Source organism: Uloborus diversus, chromosome 9 (assembly GCF_026930045.1).
Source record: "Uloborus diversus isolate 005 chromosome 9, Udiv.v.3.1, whole genome shotgun sequence".
Taxonomy (NCBI): domain Eukaryota; kingdom Metazoa; phylum Arthropoda; class Arachnida; order Araneae; family Uloboridae; genus Uloborus; species Uloborus diversus.
In genome coordinates, this window is record NC_072739.1 from 76,509,286 (window position 1) to 76,536,873 (window position 27,588).

The following is a 27,588-nucleotide window of genomic DNA, read 5'->3' on the forward strand; positions in this document are numbered from 1 at the left end:
TTATCTGTCTATCATGCCTTTATACATAGCGCAGGCGTTCAAACTGCAGAGAATGATTTCTTACGTAAATTTATAAATTTTTGCTTGATTCTTAATATTTTATATTACTATATATTTGTACTAGCTAATATTTAAAATTACATGATAACAATAAATGTGCAAAAAAAAAAAATCAATTTAAAATTGCTGAGAAGTATTTATTATACTTTTCAAAAAAGTATTTATTACGTTTCTCATTAATAAAACCCCATTAACTGATTCAAGCTAATTTTTATCATTCATTTTGTGCAGTAAAGATTGAAGATGTACAAATTAAAAAAAAAAAATATTTTTCATTTCGTTTCATAAATCTTACAGCTCTTGCATACCTGGATATCCTTTTGGTCCCTGATCACCTACTCTGCCTGGCAAGCCCGGCAAACCTTCCTCACCCCTTTCTCCCGGACTGCCTGGGAAACCATACCCTCTGTCTCCTTTGGGACCTCTAGGACCAGCAGGTCCAAATGGACCAGCTGGACCTGGTGGACCTGGTAAACCTATGTTGCCCTAATGAAAAAAAAATGAAAAAATTGATGAAACTGTGTATAAACATACATTTACATTTCCGAGGATAAAATTAATGCAAAACATTATCCAAAGTTTCACCTTTTCTCCTTTAGGAGCCGGTAATCCATGAGGCCCTGGATACCCATCCAAACCTTTAGCTCCATCTTTACCTGGTAATCCGGGAAGTCCTGGTGGTCCTCTTTCTCCTTTGTCACCTGGGAAAATGTAGGATTTCAGTAACTATGATGTCCTTTTAATATTCTAAAGGAAAAACTTCCATTGAAATATTGCTTTTTTAAAAGGTCTTTACCAAATATCGTCTTAGAATAAATAAAGAAGTTATTTATTTATTAGAATGCTAGACATTAACAACTAAGTCATTATCCTTCTGGCTCCCAATACTTTTGAACCAAAAAAAATTTATAAAATGCTATAAAATGAGTACAAGACCATTCAACCACAAATACAGTGGACGCTGGTTCATTGAATCGGTGGTTAATTAAATCAACCGCTTTAATGAATCAACTTTTCAAAAACAGAATAAAATCCAGCTTCGTTGAACTAGCTGCTTTATTGAATCAGCTGCTTTACGGAATCTAAACCGTTTAGAACAAACGTGATTCATATAAGCTGCGGCCACTGTTTTGTGTAAAATCATCTCAGAAAAAATTTTTAAAAAAAAAAGAAGGAAAAAGAAACTGACCTGGTGATCCTACTAAAAGTTCTCCGGGAACAAAAGCTGGAATGCCTCTATCGCCTTTCTGTCCTTGCCGTCCAGGTATTCCTGGCTCACCCTATAAAAAGGAGGTAATTAACTCGGTAGTGCAAGACCCCATGGGGGCCAAGGCCTACTGTGTCCATTTCAGTTACAAAAAAAAAAGAGTAAATTCCCAATTTAAGAAACTAGCCTTTGCAGTTTTTAAATTGAAAATATCAATAGGACACGAATTTAACATTTTCATCAACCAATCAACAATCAATGTTCTAAGCTTTTTTTGCTCCTAGAATACCTACGACTACCAGTTGGTTATCCTCTATTAAGTCAACAACTATTGTTTGCAAGAAAAATGCAAAAGGAAACAGAGCAAATCGTCGGCAACATGCTAAACTAACAAATGTGAAAATTAGAACTTTTCAGGAGAGCCGAAACAATATTTTTTTCCCACCTGACGTGTTTAGTTATTTTTAATGTTTTAATCTTATAGATAACTTTAAGTGTAAAACTATCGTTTTGAAGTATTGCAGTAGATAGCCCGTTTTGAGTATTATGGCAAACCATCAAATTTGAAAAACGTGAATCGCGATTTTTCACTATCGTTAGTTTAGCATGGTGCCGACGATATGGGCTAAATTTCTGCACAGATAGCAAAACCAGGGGTCTTTGCTTTAAGGTTTTCAAATATAAAGCTAATCTTGAAATGAGGAAAGATTAGTACTTCAGCGGGGATTTAGGTATTTATAATACTTTACCAGAAGCAACCGTTACTTGCAATAGGGTTAATAGTTCCAAGAGGTTTCTTGATTTTCATTGGGTATTGATAAACTGACTAGTACAAGCCTGGCTTGGCCCAGAGCCTGTTGTTGGTTGTCACTTTTTGTATTTGTATGTGCAATGGAGAAAGAATAAATAAAAAAATTAAAAAATCAAGCATGGTTTTTTTTTTTAATTTACGTCTTTTTGTTTTTATCATGCACTAAGCCAATCCTGCAAATTTGAGCTGAGCCCAGTTTCTAATTTCCGATCATTGAATACCGTGCTTTTCTTTGGGGGTAGGGTAGCGGAGGGGGGGGGGAGTCTAGCTTCAGATATGATCTTTACTTTTTTACACTTCCGAATTTTTCATAAATCATAAGTTTAAAAATTTTGTAGTGTCCAAAAAAATAAAATAGGAAAATTATTACTAACTACACTATTTATTTAACTGAGTATGGTGATTTAGCACATACAGTGGCTCCCAAAAGTGTTCGTACACTTAGAAATTTTTTAGTAAAACCAAAATAACGCGAAACTGAATTCGAATATGAAGTCCAATATTTTTTCACACCATTCCTATGTCATTCTAAATACAACCCAGTAGTTTTTTTTTTTTAAATATTGACGGATCTTCTTTTTGAAATGGGTCAAAAAACGAAGAGACAGAGAAATGATACGCCACAAAAGTCATCGTACACTCAAATATTTTCGAATAAATTCATGATTAAAAGTATCATATGTCGTTTATTTAATATTTTTGCATTGTGTTGACCCTTGAAAGTCATTTGGCTTTAATTTTTTGTTTATTTTTTCCTTAATATTGTGCTTATTACTTTAAAATGGATGGTATTCGTAAAAAACAACAAACACCATTCGAAATTTGATTTTTTTTCCCTCGCGGTAGCGGTAAATTGGTTTAAAATGTCTCAAAATTAGATAATTTATACCATTCCATAGTAATGTGCTAGATAAAATGCTTTAAAGAAAAGAATCGGACCGAAAACAAGGTAAGAAAAGGTCAACTGGCAAAGTTGACAAAGTGTGATCGGAGATTTAAAGTTAAAACAAAATATGAAAAATACACATTTGAGTGCTGTAAATGTTTCTACAGTGTTAAATGGAAAAATTTCACATTTAATTTTCACCTCAAATTGTTCACCAAGTTCTCTGATTAGCTGAATTAATTGAGACCTCTTCCCGCTGAAATTTTCTTGGTCGTGCGAAACATAGAAAGCTTACGCTTTTAGTCGCAAAATCAATAACAAATAAGCTCAAAACGTTTTACAATTACGTCTGACTTACAGATAAAAATGAATTAAACATTTTTGGTTAAATTGTTGCTTAGTTATAAGTAGAAGAAAAAGTTTGGAACTTAATCTTAAGAACTTAGTTGGACGGTAATCAGGACGGTGGAGGTGATATAGTGTGAGGGTGCATATCAGCATCAGGACTTGGTAGTTTGTAATTTTTTGATGAAATAATGAATCATCTGTTCCTTCAAATCTGTTCCTTTAAATGTTTTAAAAACCAATTTTGAACTCTTAGCCAAAAATTTGGTTATTGGAAACAACTTTGTTTTTTATCAAGATAACGATAGGAAGCACACGGTTTTCAACGTTTGCATCTAGTGCCTCGAAAATTGTCCTAAAGTTTAGAAAATACCCCATCAATCTCCAAATTTTAACTTAATGTAACGTATTTAGAGATGTGTGGAGGCTAGATTACGAAAATAGGGCTTTAAAACGAAAATAGAGCTAGAAACAGTAAGACTCGAAGTGTGATTGAACACTAACTAAGAAATTACGCAAAAAAAAAGAAAGAAAAAGAATGAAATCTATTCCCAGACGTTTAAAAGGTGTTATGAATACTGTATGATAGTCTACTAATTAATAACAAAATCAAAAGTTAGATTATACCATAATATATAGACATTTTGTAAAGTGTACGAAGACTTTTGTGAGATAAAATCTCCAGCACTTTTTGGCTTTTTATTTTTAAAAAATTAAGTTTTAATATTTTTAAAAACTTTTCATGTAGTTTTGTTAAAAATTCATCATAGATCTTATAATTAAATACATGTTCCGAAATATTAATTCTAACCAATGGATAGGGGCCAATTTTCGCTGAAGTCGTAGGTGTACGAACACTTTTGAGAGCCACTGTACATCAATATAAGTTGTGTAGAAAGTTAAGTAATTTAAAATTTACCATTTTATCATTAAAATCGTAGAGCATAAACTGCAGTAATTCAGTCTACAACAAGAAGTTCTGTCTAAAACTAAACGAGCCTACTTTCCCGTATACCCATACTACTTTCTAGTACCTGATCAATATTCTTAAAAATAGCTAAAAATTGCATAAATTTTTAATATTTTAAGCTGATTTCTAGGAATAAAATATGTCTTAATCATCTAAAAAATTAGATGCGTAAAAAAAATTAATAAATAAATAAACGAACAAATAAAATAGCAGTACCTCTTAAACAAAGCAGCTAATACACTTTTTTCCATTAAAAAAATTCTTTAACCGCTTTCAAAACGAAAAAATAATAATTAAATTTAATAAGCTCATTAAAATTAATACATCGATCAAAAAAAAGTCGTTTCTTTTTTTCCCCTGTTGCCAAAAATAATTTTTTAAATGATTTAATGCACTTACCAAAATAAATAAAAAACAATAAAATGTCAACTTCAAGAAATAATTTTCATTGAATCAAAACAAAACAAAAACAAAAAAAATCGTCTGCGCATATCTTTATGTAGAAACATAAATGACTTCGAGTTTATCCGTTGAAAACTGAATACATTCATTAAAACTTTAGAGTGAAAATAAAAACAAGTCATATTCACAATAATTATTTCACAGTTAAACCCATGGCTGCGGAGTCGGAGTCGGAGTCAATCTCATTTTGGGATAAAGGAGTCGGAGTCGAATATCCAGGAATTGGAGTGAGTCATTTTTCCTCCGTGTATAAAATTTTGCCATAGCTACAAAGTCAGAATCAAAGTCGGGGAGTCGGAGTCCGACTAATTGTCGGACAGAGGAGTCGGAGTCGGAGTCATGTGCCCCTACATTTTCAGAGTCGGAGTCTGGAGTTTGTCGTCAAGAGTTACACTGGTGTGCAAAAATTAAGGACGAAGTCGAAAAATTAGCATATCAGCTGAACGAAGAGGCAGAGCCGACAGAAAGACCAATCAGGAGATTAAGAAAGGTGATGTACGGTAGCACATGCGCAGATATGCTGGCAGACGTAATGGGGGGGGGGGGTGTCTGAGTAGTATAAAGCATGTTGTCGGTGTAAGATCAGTATTTCTGGCAAAGAGATTGCACGCCGTATAGCAGTTAAAATCACAGCGAGTTGCTGCCTCAGCGAGAAATGGCGAATAATCAATCTGTTAGACGACATCTGGATGCTTTTACCCGAGGTCGAATCATTGGGAAGTTAGAGGAAGGCCGCAGTGTGACAAGTGTGGCTGCAGAGTTCGGTATTGCTCACAGCATCGTTTCACGACTTTGGAGACATTTTCAAACTACAGGATCAGCTATCCGGGGGTTCAGTAGCGGTCGTCCTCGAGGAACCACACCCGCAGATGACCGGTATATTGTCTTACAGGCCAGAAGAAACAGGCGGCAGACAGCGGGAGAAATCGCTAGACACACGACACAGGCGACTGGACGACCGATATCGCGTTTTACCGTGGCCAGAAGACTGCACGGTGGTGGTCTGTTTGCACGACGCCCTATACGGTGTGTACCTCTAACGCCTTCCCATCGGAGAAGGCGTTCTCTGTGGTGCCGGGAACACCGGAATTGGAGAGACAATGAATGGGGACAAGAACTCATTACAGATGAGAGCAGATTCAGTCTGAGTAGCGATTCTCATCGCATACTCATCTGGAGAGAGCGGGGAAGCCGCAATCATCCCTCGAACATCATTGAAAGGGACAGGTATGGAGGTCGCGGTGTTCTCGTTTGGGGAGGCATCATGCTCAGTAGTCGTACAGACCTCCACATCTTCGACGCAGGTTCAGTCAACGGGACCCGTTATTGTAACGAGATTCTTCTTCCATGTGTGCGTCTTTTTAGAGGCGCTATGGGTTCGCAGTTCCTTTTCATGGACAATAATGCACCATGTCATCGCACAGTAGCTGCCGAACAGCTCTTAGAGAGTGAGGATATTGAACGTATGGATTGGCCGGCACGATCTCCGGATCTCAATCCCATTGAGCATGTATGAGATTTTCTAGGCAGACGCTTGGCAGCTCGTACCTTAAACCTGTAACGATTCGGGAGCTTCGATTGGCCCTGCAAGAAGTCAGCAATGCCTCAACAACTCATTGACACCCTTTCTCAGCATGGGCAGATGCTGTGAAACCTGCCTAGCAGTCGCAGCCTAGCATCACAGGGATGTTTCGGCCTTCAGTCGCATTGCGCTCCATGCAACTTTTTCAATAAACCTTCTTTTTTTCCCTCTGATTTCTCTTTTCGTAAGTGTTGCTTACATTACACATGTCCTTACGTATTGGGGATCTTACGGTGTTAAATGTGTTGATTTGGAAAGCTTTTGTACAAAGTTATATTGAAAAAACCGTCTCGTCCTTAATTTTCCACACCAGTGTATTTCCAACAAAATTTGTTTGAAGTAAATCCGCCTTCAAGTACGGAATCTACATTGACTTTCAGTTTCCCCGTAGGTGCTAATGTTAAGGGATTTGAACTGTTCAAAATTGAACGGAAAAATGTTCAAATTAAAAAAATATTTTATATACAAGGTTTTCATCAAAATCTTTTTCCTACAAAGTTTGTTTGAAGCAAATTCGCCTCACAGTTTGAAATTGCCTTGAATTTCCCCGTAGGCGCTTATGTTTAGTTTTTTTTGAACTATTCAAAATTGAACAAAAAATAGTTCAACTCAAAAACTGGAACATAGGAATGAGGTGTCCTCGCCAAGATCTTTCGAACAAGAAAAAATTGTTTGAATCGGACTATTCATTCAAAAGTTATTACGGGGGGGGGGGCAGACAGACAGACCGACAGACATTTTCCCCCATCTTAATACCCTACTTTCCAATTTTTAATTTTTCGATATTAATTCAATTATTTTTTTTAATTTTTAATTTTTTTTGTAATATTTTCAAGATGCATTAAGCCTTTTTTCATGCTTTTTTCTTCTTTCTCTGACTTTTACTGGGAAAGTAAGTTTAAAAGTAAAGATGTTTTCACTTCGCCTTCAGAAATATTTGAAATTAGCAACATTGAATTACTTTCCTTCTCAAAATTCTTATGTATAAATAAAATTTTTTAATGTTTATTGTAATAGGAGTCTGAACAATTAACTCATTTCTGGATAGTTATTGATAATAACTACGCACTGCTTATAAAGCTGCGACTATACCGATGTCTCGGGGCTTTTACTAACATTTTTAAGCCATCTACATTATGAAATTGATAATCTAAAACAAAAAAACAAACAAAAAAAAAAAAACAGGTTTCCATAAGTCTTATTATTAGTAGACCACATTTTTTTTACTTAAGACTGAAATAAAAAAAATGTAAGGTTCTCGCAACACAGGGAATTCTTTTTCCAGTATGGTCACTGGCATTCCTTTAAGGCCTCTCTTTGGCTACAGCCCTGACCATCATTTGCACAATTAAAAGTTTATGTTAATTTTGAAAATTCCATTATACATTACACATTTCATTAATTATGTTCAAGTTCTTAAGGTACATTATCAAGTTTTACGAAATATAAAATTTTGATGTTCCAAACAGAACCTCAAACTCATGCAAAATATTGATATTTTCAGTCAAGTAATTTTTGAGTTAAGAAAGTTTGATTTATGAATTAATTATTCAAATACTGAAATACTAATTATGATGTATTGAAATTCTCAATACTTTCAAGGTAATTAAGAGTTTGCTCACTTTATAACTTGGAACCTTCACAAAGGTTCTGAGAAAGATATTTTTTGTCTTTCAAAATAAGTAATAACATTTCATTTTATCACTTTTATTCCGTTTTTTTCTTTATTTTTATTCAATTTTCTAATTTTTCAATTCCAAAAAACGTGTAGAAAAGTTGTAGAAGGTAGATAGATGTTTCTTTTCATTCTTTTGTCATCTTCTTTATAAGTGGATAGGTTTAAAACTTGAGACTGGCTGGTTGAGTGCACAGTGAGTTGTTCAAACTCACTTCATTTCATTTTAGAGTTTTCTGTTTTCAACTTCAAAGTATGACAAATGTTTTCCAATGAATCATTTCTGTTCACACACTCAAATCTCTATAGAAAAAGTGGATGTGTGGCTTTTGCATTCTCTTTTCTATTGTTCGTTTTCAGAATTTGGATTCTTAGAATGAGATAACTAAACGAAAATGGTTAACTTACCTCTTTACCTGGAGTGCCTGCAAATCCAGGTTGGAATCTCTTTAGATAAATTGGATGTATGGCTTTTGCATTCCCTTTCCTATTGTTCTTTTCAGGATTTAGAATCGTATAGTGAGATAATTAAACGAAAAGTTTAAACTTACCTCTTTACCCGGAGTGCCTGCAAATCCAGGTTGGCCATCGTCCCCTTTGTCACCAGGACGTCCTGGAACTCCTGGAGATCCTCTTTCTCCTTGAAGTCCTGGTGCGCCATCAAGACCTCTTTCTCCTTTTTCTCCTTTCGCTCCTGAAGGACAGTCTGAACAGCTTCCACCGGAATCACCTAAAGCAAGCAATTTGTTCGTAGTAAAAAATAGATTTCAATAAACAGAATGGTTGTAATCAAACTTCATCTACTTTAGTGCTTCTATTATGTGTTGCAACTCATTGTCTGTGATGCACCAGAAAATTCTCTCCACTGGAGATTTTTAAAATAAATTCCAGTATACTTACTTCTAGATTCAGTATAGCTTTCGCGCTCCTTTGTGTAATTATTTCTCAGATTAATAAACTCTATTTTTTCTATTATTTGTAATTATTGGCCACTAGTTTTGGGCTGCTTGTAAGATTTTTTTTTTTCTTTTTAGGTTTTTGTAAACCTTGATACACCTCAGAAAAAATACTGCAATTACACATGATACACGGTTATTTTCTTTTTCTTTTTCCACTCTTACCTTTTAGTCCACGGAATCCGGTTGCTCCTGAACGGCCTGGTTCACCAGGAAATCCTTTCTCTCCAGGATATCCTTGCAATCCGGGTGGTCCTGGAACTCCATCTTCAGTGTCTCCAGGAACGCCTGAAAAAAAAAAGTTCACGCAGTCAGTGGATGCGATTGGAAAAAGACAGCAGCGGGAAAGCTGAGAAATAATTTACCAATATGTGTACTTAAATTATTGAAGATACATTAGTGGTCAAGAGAAGGGTATAGGATCAGTTTGGGTAAAAGTAATATGGGATAAGTACTGTATAAGTATGGGATATTGAAACTAAACTGCTGGTAAACAAAAATTAGGTATCATATGCACGAGATTCAGAGTTTCACATGTTTTCAGACGATTGTATAGGCGTGATTACTGTTTGAAGATGACTCAATTTTCCCAACTTATGTGAGCATTTTTAAGTCCAGCAGGTCTAAAACCTGAAGTAATTGGGTTTAGTTAGTTTTACTTTTCATGTGGCAGGTTACTAAATACATCAATTTAATCTTCCCAGATAATTTTGATGCGTAAATTAAGTGTTTCGATTTACTCTATCAACAAGTAACTCTGGAATTAATAGAAAAAACTAAGTATTTCAATCTTCCTGTCTTTTTTTTTTTTTTGGAAAATTAAGATTGGATGAAAATTACTTTTTAGTGCATTTTATGTAAATGCAGCACAGAATTTAACTTTTTGTATGATTTTTCCTTCAAAATGATATCAGATTACATTTGGAGGGAAAACCTTCAGCATTTTAAGATATTCTTTCTGTATTTTTTCAGATAATTAGATAACCATTTATATTTTACAAAGTAGAGCTTCGCAGGTCTGAAATATACATAATTTCAATTATAAAGTACTTTTAGTTTCAAGACATTTGGTTTAGGTTCTCTGTCTGACGTGAGAACCATTCTTGCAACTTGCGGCACAGACTCTGAGCTTGTAGCGTCCACAGTTCGATTTAATGTCAGTTGAAATAAAGTTTCTGATTCGATATTAAAACCGAAGTTCTTTAGAACTTCTAGAGAACTTCATTATGGAAAACTGTATCTTCAGTAAATAACCTTTTTATCGCTAGTGAAAAGTCTCATTTTCAAAGAATAATTGCGTATGATTATTAGAGTACTGAAGTTGATATAACAACTGTACTTTTCATAAATTGTTTTGTGCCTTCCTAAATTGATTTGTTTTGAAAAAAAGAAAATTATCTATACCATCTTCTCTCAGTGCTTTCAATTAAATTTTGTTCATCGAAAATATAAGAAACGGGGAAGTTTTTCTTTCACTCCTGAATTCGATAAGCATTAGCATGAGGGAAAACTAATTGGAAAAATTTGTCATTTTAAAGATTTGGTTATTTCATACAATTTTTGGTTTAATTACCTCTGTCTCCTTTAGGACCCATATCGCCTTTAGATCCAGGTAATCCATCCAGCCCAGGACTGCCATCTAGTCCGTCTGTACCAGGTATGGGATATCCAGGTGTTCCTTTCGGACCTTGCTCTCCTTTTGATCCTGGTATTCCAGGAAGACCTGGAATTCCATCAACCCCTGGAGTTCCTGGTGTTCCGTCGTCACCTTTGTCTCCCTTCAAGCCCGGAGGTCCTTCTCTACCAGGGAGACCTGGTGATCCTCCCACTCCTGGGGATCCAGGAAAGCCTCTGGGACCAATTGCCCCTGTTGGTAAATATTACGAAGTCTGAACTGGTAATACGTTCTGATTAAGCAATTTTCAGAGACATGGGAATTAATAGTAGCAAATATTTAACGCATGACTTTTAAAATCAACAAATGAGGCATTGAGAAGCAAATTGCTGTAATTGGACTTTTTAAGGTTTCGAGTTAAGTTCAAGTCCTATGTAGTCTTTCAATGAAATAGTTTTTTAAATCATGCTGTAGTCGGCACCTACCAGAACTACTATTACCTTCTCTTTCTACAAAACAAGTGAAAGTGTCTCCTACCATTTACATTAATTACATATCACCAAATTTTTAATTTTCTCCCTTACACCCATTTTCTTCAAGGTGCTTCCTAAGTTTTCTAAAGGAGCTGCCCAAAACGTCGGTCTTCATTGATGGGGCTCCAAAAGTTAACACCTCCGAACGCATAGTAATTTCTCTTTATATGGCTTACATAATGTTTAAGGTGTAGTTATACTATGATAAACTGCATATATCGCTTTCAATGTACCTAAAAGTTGTGCGAGAATTTATAAACGTGTATAGTTTAGCATGAATTTCTTTCGAACATGTTCCATCGGATGTTACCTTTTACTTGCTCTTATGCGCAACATTATTTTTTCTAGTTGTTCGTTCATTCTGCAGATCGTAAAATAGTGCTTCAAAAAAAAAAAAAAAAAAAAAATCATCATGAACTGCAAATTTTACAGAATTCAAAGAGATAACTACTAAGTAACGGATCGTTTTATCCCTCTCAGTGTTTTCTAAGAGAGAATTTCTCCTTTTTAAGGATAAACCTTATAAGATATTTATTGCTTTGTGTCTTTTAAGAAGCTTTAGCTGGATATTGATAATATTTCTTGTAAATTGTTATTTAAGGCAAAAGTTTATAAATATAAGGTCTTCCTCTTCCATAACAAGCACAAATGTAATTTCTTTTTCTTTTCAGTTTAAAGAGGAAATTGAAATATTGACCTTATTAACTAACATAAATATGACTAACTAAATGTAACTACAACTAAAAATAATATTGAGCAAAAAACGTACCTGGTATTCCATCAGCACCTGCAAAGCCTGGTGGTCCAGGGAAGCCTTTAATACCTTGTGGGCCCGGTGGTCCAGCTCTTCCTTCAATGCCCTAACAGAAATAAAGTGAAACAAAAATAAAATTACTGCAGATTATAAAATGTCGATATTTTTTTCTTAGGATTTATTGTTTAATTTTTGTCTTATTGTTTCAAGCTTCAAGAACTTACTTCGCTACACTCTTAGAGTGAGTTAAAAAGTTTTTTTTCGGGAGACACGCATCCTACTTTTAGAAATATATATTATTAAAAGTATAGTTAGAGTAGATCAATATGTCGAAGGTACTTTATGTAAAGAACTAAAGAAAAGTATGAAGTTTTTTTTATAATTAAAAACTTTAATGCAAAATTTTATGTTAAAGAGCTTTAACTCCAACTCTGGTACTCACCGACCCATGCATTGTGTAACTGGAATGTATTTAGATTTTTTTACACAAACTTTTCAATTCTACCGAGATTGGTATCATCTGCAGTAGTGTATCATATTCAATCGTTTTTACGTTTTAGTTAATAAGCATTAGTAGCTAGTGTAAGTGCTTCATATATTTTTTTCTTTTTAAATTGTTATTTTGAGCCCAGCAATTCCCAGAAATGCCCCATGGAATTACAGGGTTTAGCGAAACACATCTAGAAGATCACACGGTTTTAGTGCAACAAAACTTGAAAAGCTTGTCACTTTGGGAGGTGATTTATTTGATTACAGTCCTTATATGGCAGTGGCAGTTATCATCCAACCTCATCCTGTTTACATTTCTTAAGACATTAAAGATAGTTCTTAAGATATTGCATTGAAAATTGGCAAGAAACAGCTTTAAAATTAATAATTTTCATAAATTCTTTATTATGCTTACTCCTGGAGATCCTGGTGGTCCTTGAAACCCTCTAGGTCCTGGTGTTCCTGGTAGCCCTGGGTCGCCTTTCATTCCGGGTAGACCGTCGATACCTGGTAGACCTTCATCTCCTCTATCACCCTAAAAAATGAACGGATGTGACCAAATTTATATCCTCCATATAAAAAAATTTAAAAAAAAAACATTTGGTCGGTAATAAACACACAATAATATGCTACATATGTCGCTGTTCCGCTGGAACACTCACGTAACTGCAAAATTAATTGAAAATGAGTTATTGTCGTCACTGGGTCCAAACATGGTTACCCCATTCGGAGGAACACTGACTTTACCAGGAAAATAACTCAACTATGCTTCACTGAATGAGGTAATGAAAAAAATAATTTTGTAAATTCTCCTGTACAATTACACTTTTTGCAGTTGCGTGAATGTTCCACCGGAACAGCGATATATATAAAGAGAGATTCTTTAAATTAAATTTTAACCATTCTCTTAATAGCACATGGACTAAAATGAGACCCTATGTGTAAGTTGCGAGCTGTGGTCACATACTTATCCTCGTCTCGTGATAATTACAAACTGTCGCTTAAATCAAATCCCGTTTCAGTGACGTCCGTTAAAACGAAAATCTCGTTCCGAAGAAGACTGATAATCCCCAACTTAAATTGCATAGGAACAATGTCAACATATATAATACATGTATAACTTAATTTCGTTCCAGCAAAATAATTTTGCTGATCTCATGAACTTCGTTAAAAAGGGATTGAACTGCTTAAAGTCATCAACAGGTATCAGTAACTTACGAATGTCAGTCCGTGGTGACGTCGCAAAGTAACGTTGCAGTGACGTCTTTAAAATATCCAAGAACCTGGTCAAACATTTATTGTTGAAGCGATGTCACATGAAGCATGTCACAAATGCGTCACAGCGTGTCTCTAGTGTGAGTTCACAATTCTGTCGCTGTGACTTGTGACTATTGTGACTCGCATAGATGCCACTGTAACTTTCCCGAGGCATGGAATGGTATCATGGTCATTCAGACATCGAAAATACATATAAGATAAACTTAAGATCCCTAAAAAGACAGTACAGTCAACGCTCTATAGAACGACCTCCTATTACTGCGACCCTTCCGTTATAGCGACCGATGCATGAAGTCCCATCTACTATTCCATAAATGCAATGTTATTTTACTGTTCATTAGAGCGTCAAAACTGAATCGTTCATTCCAATATAGCATCCAAAACTAAGTTTCAATTTTTTGATATCCTCAGAACTAACTATTCGAAAACTAATATTTAAACATTTCATGTTTCTAAAGGTAAAATATTTCCATTGAAAAGTACTGTTTGTTGGTATGAGGCCAAAGACTTGATGAAAACCACACACAAATTGTAGGCATTACGAATTATATTTTTTTGAAAAAGTCAAAAAAGCAGAAAGCTTTACAATTGCAGCATAAATTTTTCAGAAAGAGAAAGAAATCAAAAAAATATTTTAAAACTATCTTGCTAGTTTCTTAATTCTCTTAACTATGAGAAATAATTTGTGCATTTTAAAAAATTACTAAACGACACGCAATACGTTATAACGACCGCTCGTTATAGCGACCGATTTTGTTTGCACCACTGGGGTCGTTATAACGAGCGTCGACTGTATACCCTATTTCGAAAATTATTTCATGCATTGATTTTGCTCTCAGGTCGAAATTCCGTTCTTGGTTCTAAGTTCTGGTTTTTCAAGACACAAAAATCTTAGATTTAAGAATAAACTAGTGTACAGAACGAACAACTTTCTTGTTTCTTTCTGGTTAAAGTAGATAGTTTTGTATTTATATCTAAATAAACAAATAAATTACCTTGAACCCAACTTCACCTGGTAGTCCTGGGAAGCCATCTTTACCCTAAATGCAAAAAAAAAAAAAAAAAATGTAGAGATTCAAGCATGTTTCATCTTAGAGAAACTTCAATTTTTCTAACAAGAAAGAATATTGGGGGGAAAAAAGAAATGTTTAATTCATGAGCAAAAGAATTATTACTATTGCATAAATTTTAATCTAGAATGAAAATTCTAATGGTTGTGGCATTTGTATTGTATGAGAAAAGTAACGGGAGTGACGAGTACTTGGAATTATTTTTGGGATTCGGCGATGATATTTTTATGATTTTATTTATTTATGTATTTATTGCCTAAACAACCTTCGAAAAATGTAATGAACATGAGGACAAACTTGCTTGAGGCAGTATTACATTAGAGGTTGAATTAATAAGTGAAAGAAATTCACATAAGATTCCTGACCTTCTGAGGAAATGAGGAGGTTAGTCACAAGTAGTCACAAGTAGCGACTGGAAGGAAATGAAATTCTGATGAAAAACTTTTGAAGTACCAATATCTAGGTGATAGTAAGGTAGGGTAGACCGACCAGTGGAGTGAACACCACCCAGTGAATAAACAGCGCGTCAATTTTTTAAAAAAATAAGCTTGCAAAAAAAAAATTCTGAATAAATTCACTACAAAAACGTTCTTTATTGATATTATAAGCTTTCTAACACCTGATTGGTTACTTTGGACACGTATTTTTTTTCCTGGAAAAAATTTGAAATTTGTACTGCCGTGAATCGTTCTTCGCTCTTTCAAAATAATATGGCTGGTTTCGTGCTAGCAATTATTTTAATACATATTATTTTTATCAATAAATTTTATTTTTTAACTCTATGAAAGAAAATTAAGTATACACATTTAGGCTATGGATTTAAATTGTTTCAGTCAATGCAGAATGCGTAGATTTTCAGGTAGAGGGGTGTTCAGTCACTGGGTACGAAAAATTGCGAAAACCAGTGAATGAACAATGGCAAAATTTCTTTTGATTTAAAAAGAAATTTGAAGTTTCTTTGAGGTATTTTCATTTTTGTACTTTTTTGTAATGCAGATAGTTTTATGTGCTTGTTTATTTATGTATTTCATTATATATTTTATAATTTCTTTATTTTTGTCTTTGCAAACAATGCACTTTTTACTGAGTTTTATCTTTTATCTATCTATATCTCTATCTGTATATTAACCTACCTACCTACATCTATCTTTCTGTATCTTTATCTCTCTTGATAGATAGACAGGTAGATATAAAGATAGAGAAATTGAAATATATATACAAAGAGAGAGAATAGATAGGTAGATGTATGTTTGTATATAAATAGATAAATAGATAGAGAAAGATATAGAGATAGATATATTAAAAATAAGAGGTAAATAGATATATAGGTAGATAAATATAGAGATGGAATAGGTAGATAGATTCATTGATAGATAAACAGAGAGCTAGTGGTTAATAGATAGTAGGTAGATATATAGACAGGTAGATAGGTGGATAGATATAGATAGGTGTATAGATATGGATAGGTAGATATACTGATAAGGAGATGGATAGATAGATAAATAAATTGATTAGGATAATACACTGCTCAAAACAATTAGGGGAGCACATGGTTTTAACAAAATTACGCAAAGATGCATACTAATAAATAACATAAAATAATATAAACATCCATAATTTTAAGCCTACCAGGAAACGGAAAAAGAAAATTTTATATGCCAATCAGTGTTCATGAGGTCAAAAACCAGAAAAAGGAGATAAGAGCAGAAATCGAGATGTTGCAGAAACGTCCGTTTTATTGCCGTAACTGTGAAATTCGATTGCACAGTATTTTTTCTTGAGACAAGGTTACTTGAGAATGTCTTAACAGAGTGATTTACCGGAATCCATGACATGACATCTTATAGGCAGACTGGAATCCGCGCAAACATAACGTAGTGTCGCGGACGCTGTTTGAGTCTCCAGAAGTGTTGTTGCAAGGCTTTGGAATCAATTCCAAGAGACAGGAAATGTTAAACGTCGATCAGGGCAAGGTCGGTCACATGCCACTGAAGCAACTGATAACCAGTATATACTGTTAATAGCCCGTCGAAACAGAACAGAGAATGCTACGCAGCTGCAAAGACAGTTACTCTTGGCAACAGGACGAAGGATGTCCAGCCAAACAGTACGTAATCGGCTTCATGAGGGAGAGCTCTATGCACGTAGGCCAATGGTCCTCATTCCGTTGACCCCACGCCACCGTGCTGCCCGAAGATGATGGGATGTTGAACATCGAGATTGGGAGCAACATGATTGGAGCCAAGTGTTGTTTACAGATGAGTCCCAAATCAGCCTGGAGTGTGACATCCGACGCTTTCTGGTATGGAGGGACAGGGTCACTCGAAATAACCTCGCATTCATTCGTGAAAAGTCACAATACAGATGAGTTGGTTGGATGGTATGGGGTGGAATCAGCATAGGCGGACGTACGGACCTGCATATCATTCGGAATGGCACTTTGACTGGCCGAAGGTATGCATACGAGATACTGCGACCTCATGTCATCGCTTACTCTGGAGCCATTGGAGATTCCGTTGTTTTCCAGAATGATATTGCCCGACCGCATAGAGCTCGTCTGGTAGAGAACATGCTTGAAGCTGAAACAATACAGCGTATGGAATGACCAGCGTGCTCTCCTGACCTGAATCTACTCGAGCATGTTTGGGACATGCTCGGACGACGCATTGCTGCGCGACCAAGGCCGCCTGTTACTGTTCGAGACTTGGAAATTGCACTTCTTGGGGAGTGGAACAGTATTCCCCAAAGTCAGATAGATAACCTCATCGCATCCATGGCAAACAGGTGTGCAGCAGTCTTAGGTGTTCGAGGAGCCCACACGCCTTATTAAAACTTATGCATCATGTCTAAACAGTGTCTTTTTTCATCATTTACATGTAACCAAATTGTTGCCCTAAATCATCTTTTAGCGTTTTTTCCATACTTTCAAAGCATTAAAACTTAATTCCAATTATTTTACGTCTTTTTTTCTGTATTGCGCATTGATACGCGTGTACTATCCATTGTATGCCAATACATGGCCGTCTCGCCCGGTTTTCTTCACGTTTTTGCTTGCTCCCCTAATTGTTTTGAGCAGTGTAGATTGGTAGATATTTAGATGTACAGACAGTTAAATAGGTAAATAGTTAGGTAGATAGACAGATAGATAGATAGATAAGCAGATAGATAAATAGAAAAATAGATAGGTACATTGATAAATAGGTAAATAAACATAGAGATAGACCGATAGATGTGTAGATAGAAATATAGATAGAAAGATATATTGATAGATGAATAGAAATATAAAAGATAGATATTTATATAGATAGATAGATATAGATAGTTATATAAATCGATAGATAGATAAATAGATATAGATAGTTATATAGATAGATAGATAGATCTCAAAAAAACCTAGTTTCTTTTTGAATAAAAATTTATCATATTCATTCACTGGACCAATTTGTGTCATTCACTGGGTTGTTGTGCCATTTTTTCTTTAAACACCTAAAAAAGTCGGAAGCGGTACCATTTAAGTTCCCGCGATTTTTTAGAGATATTTACATAGATCAATTAAAATGTTTTAACTATCACGATGTGTATAGTATAGAATTTAAAATTACTAGGATTTTTTCAAAATGAAATTGTGCTTAACTGTTCATTCACTGGTCGGTCTACCCTACACATACTTAATTAAGAAGGATATGACATTTTCGTATTACACTGCTCGACATTGAAAATGCAACACCAAGAAGGAGTGTTCAGAAATTTCTGCAAATTTTAGAGTAGACGTACATCACTGAGTTATGTAAATGATGTGAAATGCCCAGCTCTCCGACGCACGTGAAGTAAGATATAAGGGAAGGAACTTGCAGAATGGGCAATATTCGTGTAGTTACTTCTGACTGGAGAATTATCGAAGAAATTTTGTTTTTGTATTGGAGGATAAGTGTCACACGAGAGATTGCTTGGCAGACCGCCGTCAGCGAAGACACTTTCAGCAGATAGACGATTTTACGAGGGGTATGGTGATCGGACTGAGAAGGGGAGGTTTGTCCTTACGTCAAATCGCAGCTGATAACCACATGGATGCGAGCTGCATCGGCTGCGCCGAAAATGGTTGGAACAACGAAATGTGGCAAGATTGAGGGGTGCAGGGGCAGCCAGAGTGACGTCAGAGCGCGTGGATCGACGCATCCACCGACAAGCTGTAGCAGACCCACAAGTCACTCGTTCCTCGATTCTGCAGCAGATGCAAGATACCCTGAATGTTCCCGTGTCAACCAGAACCATTTCCCGTCGTTTGGTCGCACGTGATCTGCAATCACGGCGTCCGCTAAGAAGACTGCCATTGACCCCACAACATAGACCGCAACGTTTAGTATGGTGCCGGACTAGAGCGACGTAGATGACAGAATGGCGAAATATCGTGTTCTCAGATGAATCCCGCTTTTGTTTATCCAGTGATAGTCACCGCATACGTGTGTGGCGTCGACGTAGAGATAGATATAATCCGGCAGTAACTGTGGAACGTCCCACCGCACGACAACGTGTCATAATGGTCTGAGGCGCAATTGCGTACAATTCCATATCACCTCTAGTTCATATTAAGGGCACTATGACGACCAAAAGACACTTGGATAATGTGCTGCGGCCGGTGGCAATCCCTTACCTTCAAGGGCTACTAATGCAATTTTTCAGCAGGATAACATGATCTCCAAGGCACACAGGTGCTTCCCTGGCCACCATACTCTCCTGACCTTTCACCAATCGAACATATGTGGGATGTGATTTGACGCCGTTTGCAGACTCTGTCCCTGCCTCGTTCAGAAGACGAACTGTGGCAAATGGTTGAAAGAGAATGGAGAGCCATCCCTCTGGCCACCTTCCGCACCCTTATTGACTCTATGCCTAGATGTGCCTATCATTTTGAAATTAAGATCATTTATTATTCCTTGCTGTCTCTGTCTTTTTTCCAAATTTCATCACCTTCTGACCACTCCTTCTTAATGTTGCATTTTCAATGTCGAGCAGTGTATTTTCGAAGATGAATTCTACTTAAGTCAAGAAATAGGATTCTCATATTTTCTATTTTATTACTTTAATGCGCATGTGCAATAACATTTACATAAATAGTAAACACATGAGAAATTTTCGATTTAAATGATTTTTTCATAAAATTTTTATACTTACCCTCAGTCCTGGATATCCAATAATGCCTTTTTCTCCCACTATCCCCACATCGCCAGGAGGACCCTATTTTGAACACATAATATCAAATTTCATTATTTAGTTCAGAATATTTATAATTTTACTATAGTAATAACAGTTTATCAAGATATTCGATGTATATATTTATTTTTTTAATTTAAATACCTAACTGAAATGAAAAAGTATATATATATATATATATATTATATCCTCCACTAAGATTTATCAGATGAAAATTTCTCTTTTATTTACCAGGCATTTTATAAAAAAATTACTGAGTAACAAACCATGCAAACTGCTTGATTTTGCCTTTGAGATTTTTTTTTTTTTTTGCAGAATGGCTGCAGGCAATACTTTGTAAACAGTAATGTGGAGTTTAGCGTTACTTTTTGCAATTAAATCTTAAATTAGCATTTAGCTGAAAAGAAAATCTATCAAATTTTTAGGGAAGTACTATCTTTTAAAGAAAATAAGTTGTACGGCAGAGTATGGAGTTGTTTAATATATAAAACTATTAAATAGCTTCGCAAATAATATGTACGTCAAGTTTTGTGAAAATCAATTTTGTAGATTTTGTGTAAATTGATAGAACATACGTTTACATATGGTTATTATCGATGCTAAACTACAACAATTTCCCAAAACTTGGTTTATTAATTACTGAATTCAGAAATATTTAAAGAATTAATGACCTATTTGCATTTATTCTTTAATCAAAAAGTAATCTTGAAAAGTAATGAAAGTACACTCATGACAGTATGAATGGGATCTTTTCAATTAATGTATTTCATTTGCGATTGCTGCGAAATAAAATTGGCGTAATTTTTTAACAATAATATATTTTTGTTACCATTAAGATTCTGATGGCTTAATAACAAGGAAAAAAATATAATGTATAAGTTATTCGCGATCGATAATTTATAAAATAAATTTTGTACTTTTGGGACACATATGTCTCAAGGTCCTCAAAGGGTTAAACACCGCTGAAGAGTCTGTAAATATTGAATCTTGTTTTTAAAAGAACAAAAAGGATGAAAAAGAAGTAAATTGTAAACAAATGAGGAACATCAATGTTTGCTATTGTAATAATAGCAAATGTAATGAAATTGTAAAAGTTTACAATTTTCAATTCAACCGACCTACAATCTGTCTACATTTGCCATGGAGTTGACTAGCTGCCATTTTCGACGAGTCAATCTGATTAAGAGGAAAAGTGATGTGTCTTTTATTCAATGTGCCACTGCTTAATTTAGAGGCACTGCTTGATTTAAAAATTGTTTCTTTCGGAAAAAAAAGGCAAAAGAAAAGAAAGAAGAAAACACCAACGTTGTTTTGTGAAAATCAACGTTTAATCTTATCGCTTGTAGTTTAACAGATGGCAAACAGCTTTGAAAACAGGTTCATGTCGGTGCAAACCTAAACTAGTACTGTCCGTCTCTGGCAAGTTGAACTCCGCCACACGATTCCTCTTTGTTAAAATAGGGGTGCAGAAAAACGGCTGAAGATCAAAAAGCTTAATGGTAGCCCAACTCTGCGCCTAACAATTAGGACTCGACCGATGCATCGGCCTGGCCGATGCATCGGCGCCGATGGTTCAACAATTTAGCCATCGGCATCGGCATCGGCTGCCGATGCTAACTTCCAGGAAACATCGGCCCATCGGCCTTAAAAACATCGAAAAGCCGATGGAATTGGCCGATGTTTTTGAAAAAAAAAAAGGACCTTTGTTGTTTTACTTTTTAATACAAAGTAAAGGGAGTTATTGTTTTCAAACAAAATTGTTTACTTAAATTTCAGTATGAATTTCTATTTTAGTCACCCCTGAAAAAGTTTTTAATACTGCATTCAGGTACTAAACAAGTTAATTATTGCGTTGTTTCTTGCGGCTGGATGTACGTATATACCTTTTATAAGTTATAACTCAAAAATGGTAAGTTGTAGAAAGCTAAATTTTCGCATGTGGGATATGCGCACGTTACAGTTGTGCACTTCCCTTTTTATTTTCGATCGGGTGTTCTAAAAAGCCTATTAACTGATTTTTTGTGGTTATTAATTACTTATTTCAATGCAAAACTAATATAGCGTTTCATACTGACGATCATTTGGTGATATATTGCAGAATTGGAGATCATGGAAACAAATATGAGATGGCGAAACCGGTTTTGTTTCCTTTTGTTAGATTCCCATTGAACCGACGGTAATTTTTCATTTTTCGATGTTTGTAATATGAACCACAGTAGTGCAGTATTTTCTGTATCGCTTCGGCGGAGCTACAAGTTTGGGGCCCGTCGAAATACATTTTGTGGCCCTATTTCTCTATCACAGAAGTTATAAAACATTTATCATAAGCATTTTTGTAACTCCTACGGTGCCCCTATGGTTATGGGGCCTCTCGCGCAATTACAACATTTGCTATATTTTAAATCTGCCACTGCACATCAAAGCAAACTCGGGTGCTGGTTTTCAAACGGTTTTTTTGCTCAATGTTTATGATTATTTTGAACTCTATTTTTTACAACTATTTTTTGTATTTCCGAGAACACTTGCGTGCCCCTCCTCCCACTCCCTCAATTTCTGAAATTAAACTCTAGTTGTAGTTCTGAGTAATTTAAAACTAACACTATTCATAAAATTAGAGATTTTTTTTCAAGCTTTATCTATTGTTTAGGAAGAATTTAGAGCACTAATGTAAGAAATTGATTAAAGACGTTTTGAATGGTGACATAATTCGGAAAACAAAGGGACTTATGAATTTTTTCTTCGGAAATGCTGGAGTAGATTCAGAAACTATTTCGAGGTGTTGGTGGTAGCGGTTCTGTACTAAAAAAAATTAAGCCGAAGTTGGGGCCGAAGTTTAACGTTGTGAGTTACTCCAAAATCAGAGAGTGCCCCCCTCTAACCCACCCTCGTCGTTTCAAGCATTTCTTAAATATTTAGCGATTATTTATTTTGGTCAAGAAAAGTCATTTTGTTTATTTCTTATACTTGTTTCATCTATATTTTGTAATGCGCCATCTTTTTTGCATCATTAGTAGCGATCGATTTTTTTTTCTGTTGTAAGTAACTATTTTTATGTATTTTTATAAAATCAATGAATAAGTTATTTTCGTTTTCATCATATGTTTAATAATATGTTATAGAAAAGTTTCAAGGATTTTCTATTATGCAATTTTTTAAATTTCAGAAAATTATTGTTAAATTGAAGACTTTAATTTGAACTTGTTTGTAGTGCTTCATAAAAGATTAAACAATCAAATTGTTCAATATTACGTGTACAAACATCAGATCAAGTATAGTATATGTATTCAGTTATTAACTTGGTGTAAATATTGAGTTTGTTTATTGTAGCTACGTTTTAAGAACTTCGCTCTTTTCATGGCTATTTCTTTTTTCCGCAAAATTTATGTCAGTTATACATTTTATGAAAAATGCAAACTTTTCTATTCATAAGTATAAAAATATTCCTATTATGATTTAATATTGTAATTTATCTGTTACCTTTTTTGTTTAATTTGATGACTAAAAAATGTCTACGTGCAATCTTTCCACTTTAATTGCGTAATTTGTTGACGGTTTCATAGTTCTATTCTTATTTTTTTTTTTTTTTTGAATGATTAAAAACCGTAATTTAATTTTTTTTACTATGTTTAGTGTACCTAAATCAATACATTACTACAATGTTACTGAAATCTTAGTTATTTGTTCAATTAAAAAAAATCAATTGGTTATTAAACAGTCTCTTTGTTTTTCGTACTTTTTTTTTTTTTTGGCGGTTGTTCTTTGTCTTCCATCATACAGCAGTCAAAAAAGGAGAAGCATAACTACACCCTATACAGATTGTACGTAGTACGATCCAAAAGTTCGGGGAACCAGCTATATAAAATCTTACCCTGAATAGTTGACATCACCGAAGCACATCCACCTTCAAAAGGTCATCTTGAGGGACTGTGTACTTCTGCCAGTGTTCATATAACTTTTGGAAACACTCCTGGAAGCCATTTTTCGCTACCTTCTGTGATGCAGTTTTATCTTCTCCTGACGGAAGAAAGCAGCATCCATGCAAATGTTTTTTTGCTGGGAACAGGTAAAAGTCACACGGAGCTAAGTCCGACGAAACGTTATATTATTTGTTTGTCATATCAGAGTATTGACCAATCGAACCGTGCATCCTCAACATGAAAGTCGCCTTTTTCCAAACGATGAAGTTAAAGCAGCAGCGCAAGAGGCCTTACAGGAGGTTGCGATAAATGTCTTCCAGGAATCCTTCTAAAAGCTATACGAACGTTGGCAGAAGTGCATAGTCGTTCAAGGTGACTATTTTGTAGATAGATGTACTTCGGCAATGTGAACTATTCACGGTAAATTTTTATGCAACTTGTCCTCGAACTTTTAGATCATACTACTACGTACGTATGAGTTTTCAACTTACTATTTCATAACTTTTTGAGTGACGTAAGTTTACACCCATGAAGACATCACAAGAGAATTTGCGATAATTAATTAAGGAGGCGTTCAAAATGGATATTTCGGTCATCTATATGTTCTTGGGTACATATGCATGTACATATGCGCCGAAAAAACTTGTGAAGTTTAAATTGGATGATCGTAAAATAAAAATTTAGATCGAAATCTGATTTTTTTTTTGGGGGGGGGGGGGAGGGATTTTAATTCCTTATTCGTAGAAAGGAAGTAAAGTGAAATGAATCAATGATCCTTTAAATCCCTGACAATCTTATCAATTTATTTCTGTTAGATTCTTTTTTTTTTTTTGCCATCGGCCAACAGCATCGGCCATCGGCCATCGGCAATCGGCCATTTGGAGGAAAACAATCGGCAATCGGCCATCGGCCGTCTTTGAACAATCGGCCAACAATCGGCATCGGCCCATCGGCCAAAAAATGCCATCGGTCGAGCCCTACTAACAATTCCTCTTATTACTGATTGCTCTCCCTTGAAAGGAATGGACTTGCTCAAGGCTATAGCTCAACTTCTCGGAGGCGGACAGTAGTTTCGTAATGCTATGATTAGGATCTACGTAGCCTTCACAATGCTGCCAGATTGGGTTTTCCCAATCTGTAGTGTAAATTTCAATATTCAGGTGTCTTTAGATTTCGATCTATTATGTGGGAAATCGCAAACCCGCTTCTTCAACTCATTTTGTGCAGATTCTGCTATTGACTTGTTCACGGCAGTTTTGTCCTGAAGACGAATAGAATTGAATATAGTTTTACAATCAACAAAATATACAAATTAACTCACCATAATTCCAGGAATTCCATCAAATCCTCTGTCGCCTCTGCTGCCTGGTTCCCCCTACGGAAAATTATTTGATTGTATTATGTAATTAATTTTGCATTCCTATATCTCACGGCTCTTGGATAGTTTCAGAAAACACTATAGAACAGGGTTTTAAAACTGCATGCCCGAGGACCGCATGCGACCACGCACCTAGTTTTTGCGTCCCGCTAAAACTTTTAAGAAAATAATTTTCAGCATTTAATTTCATAATCGTATGCAAAAAAAATAGTTTTTTAAAACCCTTGATAGGCTCCAAATGTTGTTCATTAGTGAAAATCGTAATTTATAGATTAAAAGTCGCGCTTTTTTCATATTCAGACGTGCTTTGTACGCGAAATAGTTGAGAGTCTCCAAGTACACCACATCGTTTTCGACTGTTGCAAGCCGAAAACCTACCATTGAGCATTTCATATATATTTTTGGCAAAGGTTCCTTTTTCATTTTGTAATTTACTTTAATTAAGGTGCTCCAGTATCTCCATCCCCGAAAAGAATTTTTGTAATAGCTATAGTTATATACCGGTTAGCCACTAATCCTTTGGTTTTATCTGCGGCACCCATGCACTTAGAAATTAGAAACCACTGCACTAGAAAATTAAGGAAGTTCATGCATTCTGTAGCCATGCTGCGTCATTTGAAAATAGCCTAATAAGGAACTTTCTCATGCTTTGCCTTAATAGCATTTGTCATCCTATAGAATTCCTAGGCACTATACACAATACCTAACACGAAATGACAAAAATCCATGAATTTGTTCGTATTAGCCGTTATTTGTAATAACCGTGAATGAGTGATACTGTGAAAAAAACGAAGAAATGATTATCTATATTCATAAAGCATTACTACTAATACACATGTTGTAATCTAACTATTAGTAAATTCAGAAAAAAATCACTTATTTCTTATAACTGAATGTTTTTGGAAAATATTGAAAAAGGAAAAGGACAACCGACAATCCTGGAATATGTTGTAATCCACGATTTAAGATGGACCGTTTTATCTCCGAATAAATTGAAATGTCCACAGGAAAACAAATGCACAAGCTTTATTTTCTATGTAAAATAGTTAATATTTTCTTTTCTTTACACAATGAGACTTCTACTATCTAACAAAATGATGAATAACTTCTAAAAAAGAAAATTACAGTATTCAACCACGAACATTTTAAGTAAAGAGGTCGGAAATGTTTGCTCGTTTTAGCAGAGACTTTCAATTTAATGTACATATTATACATGAAGTTTTTAATGTAAGGGTAGATCAAATATAAACCAGAATTTAACTATAACACTGTTGTTAGTTATAAATCTAGAGTGCTACTTTTGCCAATATGTTAGTGGGGATGTCTGAAGAAGGTTTTTGTGTTTGCACACATTTTGGAGATTTGGGCTGCTTCAGTAAGACATGAATGAGCAAGAAGTGCACTCCTCTGTTTGCTCAACGAATAGTTATTAAGTTTCTCGAAAAAGATGGCACCAAACTCTCTGAAATTTTTAGACAGCTTCATGCACATTTTATAGAAAAAATACTTTGCACACTCTAGTGTGTGAGTACTATGAAAAATACATGGCAGAAAGAAAAGTTGTAAAAAACGAACCTGATGAAAGGAAACCACTGAGAAGAACCACTGTGGCGACATTGTTGCCATACGTGACGTTATTGAAGAAGGACAACTAATGAAGGCTGCTACTGTCGACTTTTGGATGAAGAAAAAGCTGCATATCGCGGCCAACGAGGACGCCAAACGATATGTAACGTCATTTTTCTTTATGAAAATGCAGGGCGACATTCTGCCGCTTTAGAGCGAGAAAAATTTAGAAATTTCAACGGACACCTCTAAAACCCCTCCGTACAGTCCAGATTTATCGCCTTGTGACTGCCATTTGTTTGAAACACTCAAAAAAGACCTAAGAGGACAAACGTTTGATGAAGATGCAATTGTATAGAGGAGTTCGTGCGCAATTCGCTCTTTTTTTTTGTCCCCCTTCTTTCGATCACGACGGCATCAAAAACTTGGCAATCTGATTTTTAAAAAAAATGTGTATCAGAGAAAGGACATTATCTAGAAATAGAATGGCTTATGTAAAATTTTCTTGGTGGATATAAACAATTTTTTTTAAAAAAGAAATTACGGTTTATATTTGATTTACCCTCGCAGTTAGATAGCAAACCAAACTTAACGAACAATATGTTCGTCTTACCCGTGACTTCGTATTAAACGTGATCTTATCTTTTAAATAGGAATGCATATGCTTACACGTCCCTCAGATCAAAAATAGAAGTTTTCCTACTTTCAGAAAAAAAATCTTTTAAGTTAAATTTTAACAGCATCCTTCGTATTAACCTTCCAGTTTTTCAAATTGAAAGAAGTAAACTTTAATCCCAACGTAGATTTAAAATTTAGAACAAAA

The 27,588-nt window shown here is 35.0% G+C and overlaps 1 protein-coding gene across 1 annotated transcript in view; it reads right to left on the bottom strand.

Moving 5' to 3' along the window:
• LOC129230625 (collagen alpha-2(IV) chain-like) overlaps positions 1-27,588 on the bottom strand; it is a gene marked incomplete at its 5' end in the record, with an annotated part of 79,494 nt that overhangs the window by 31,064 nt on the left and 20,842 nt on the right. Inside the window, 11 exon segments of the mRNA XM_054865040.1 lie at positions 369-546; positions 646-761; positions 1,250-1,340; positions 8,550-8,728; positions 9,120-9,242; positions 10,528-10,821; positions 11,872-11,962; positions 12,761-12,880; positions 14,619-14,663; positions 19,866-19,928; positions 25,143-25,196. Coding sequence (XP_054721015.1) covers positions 369-546; positions 646-761; positions 1,250-1,340; positions 8,550-8,728; positions 9,120-9,242; positions 10,528-10,821; positions 11,872-11,962; positions 12,761-12,880; positions 14,619-14,663; positions 19,866-19,928; positions 25,143-25,196 — 1,354 coding nt within the window.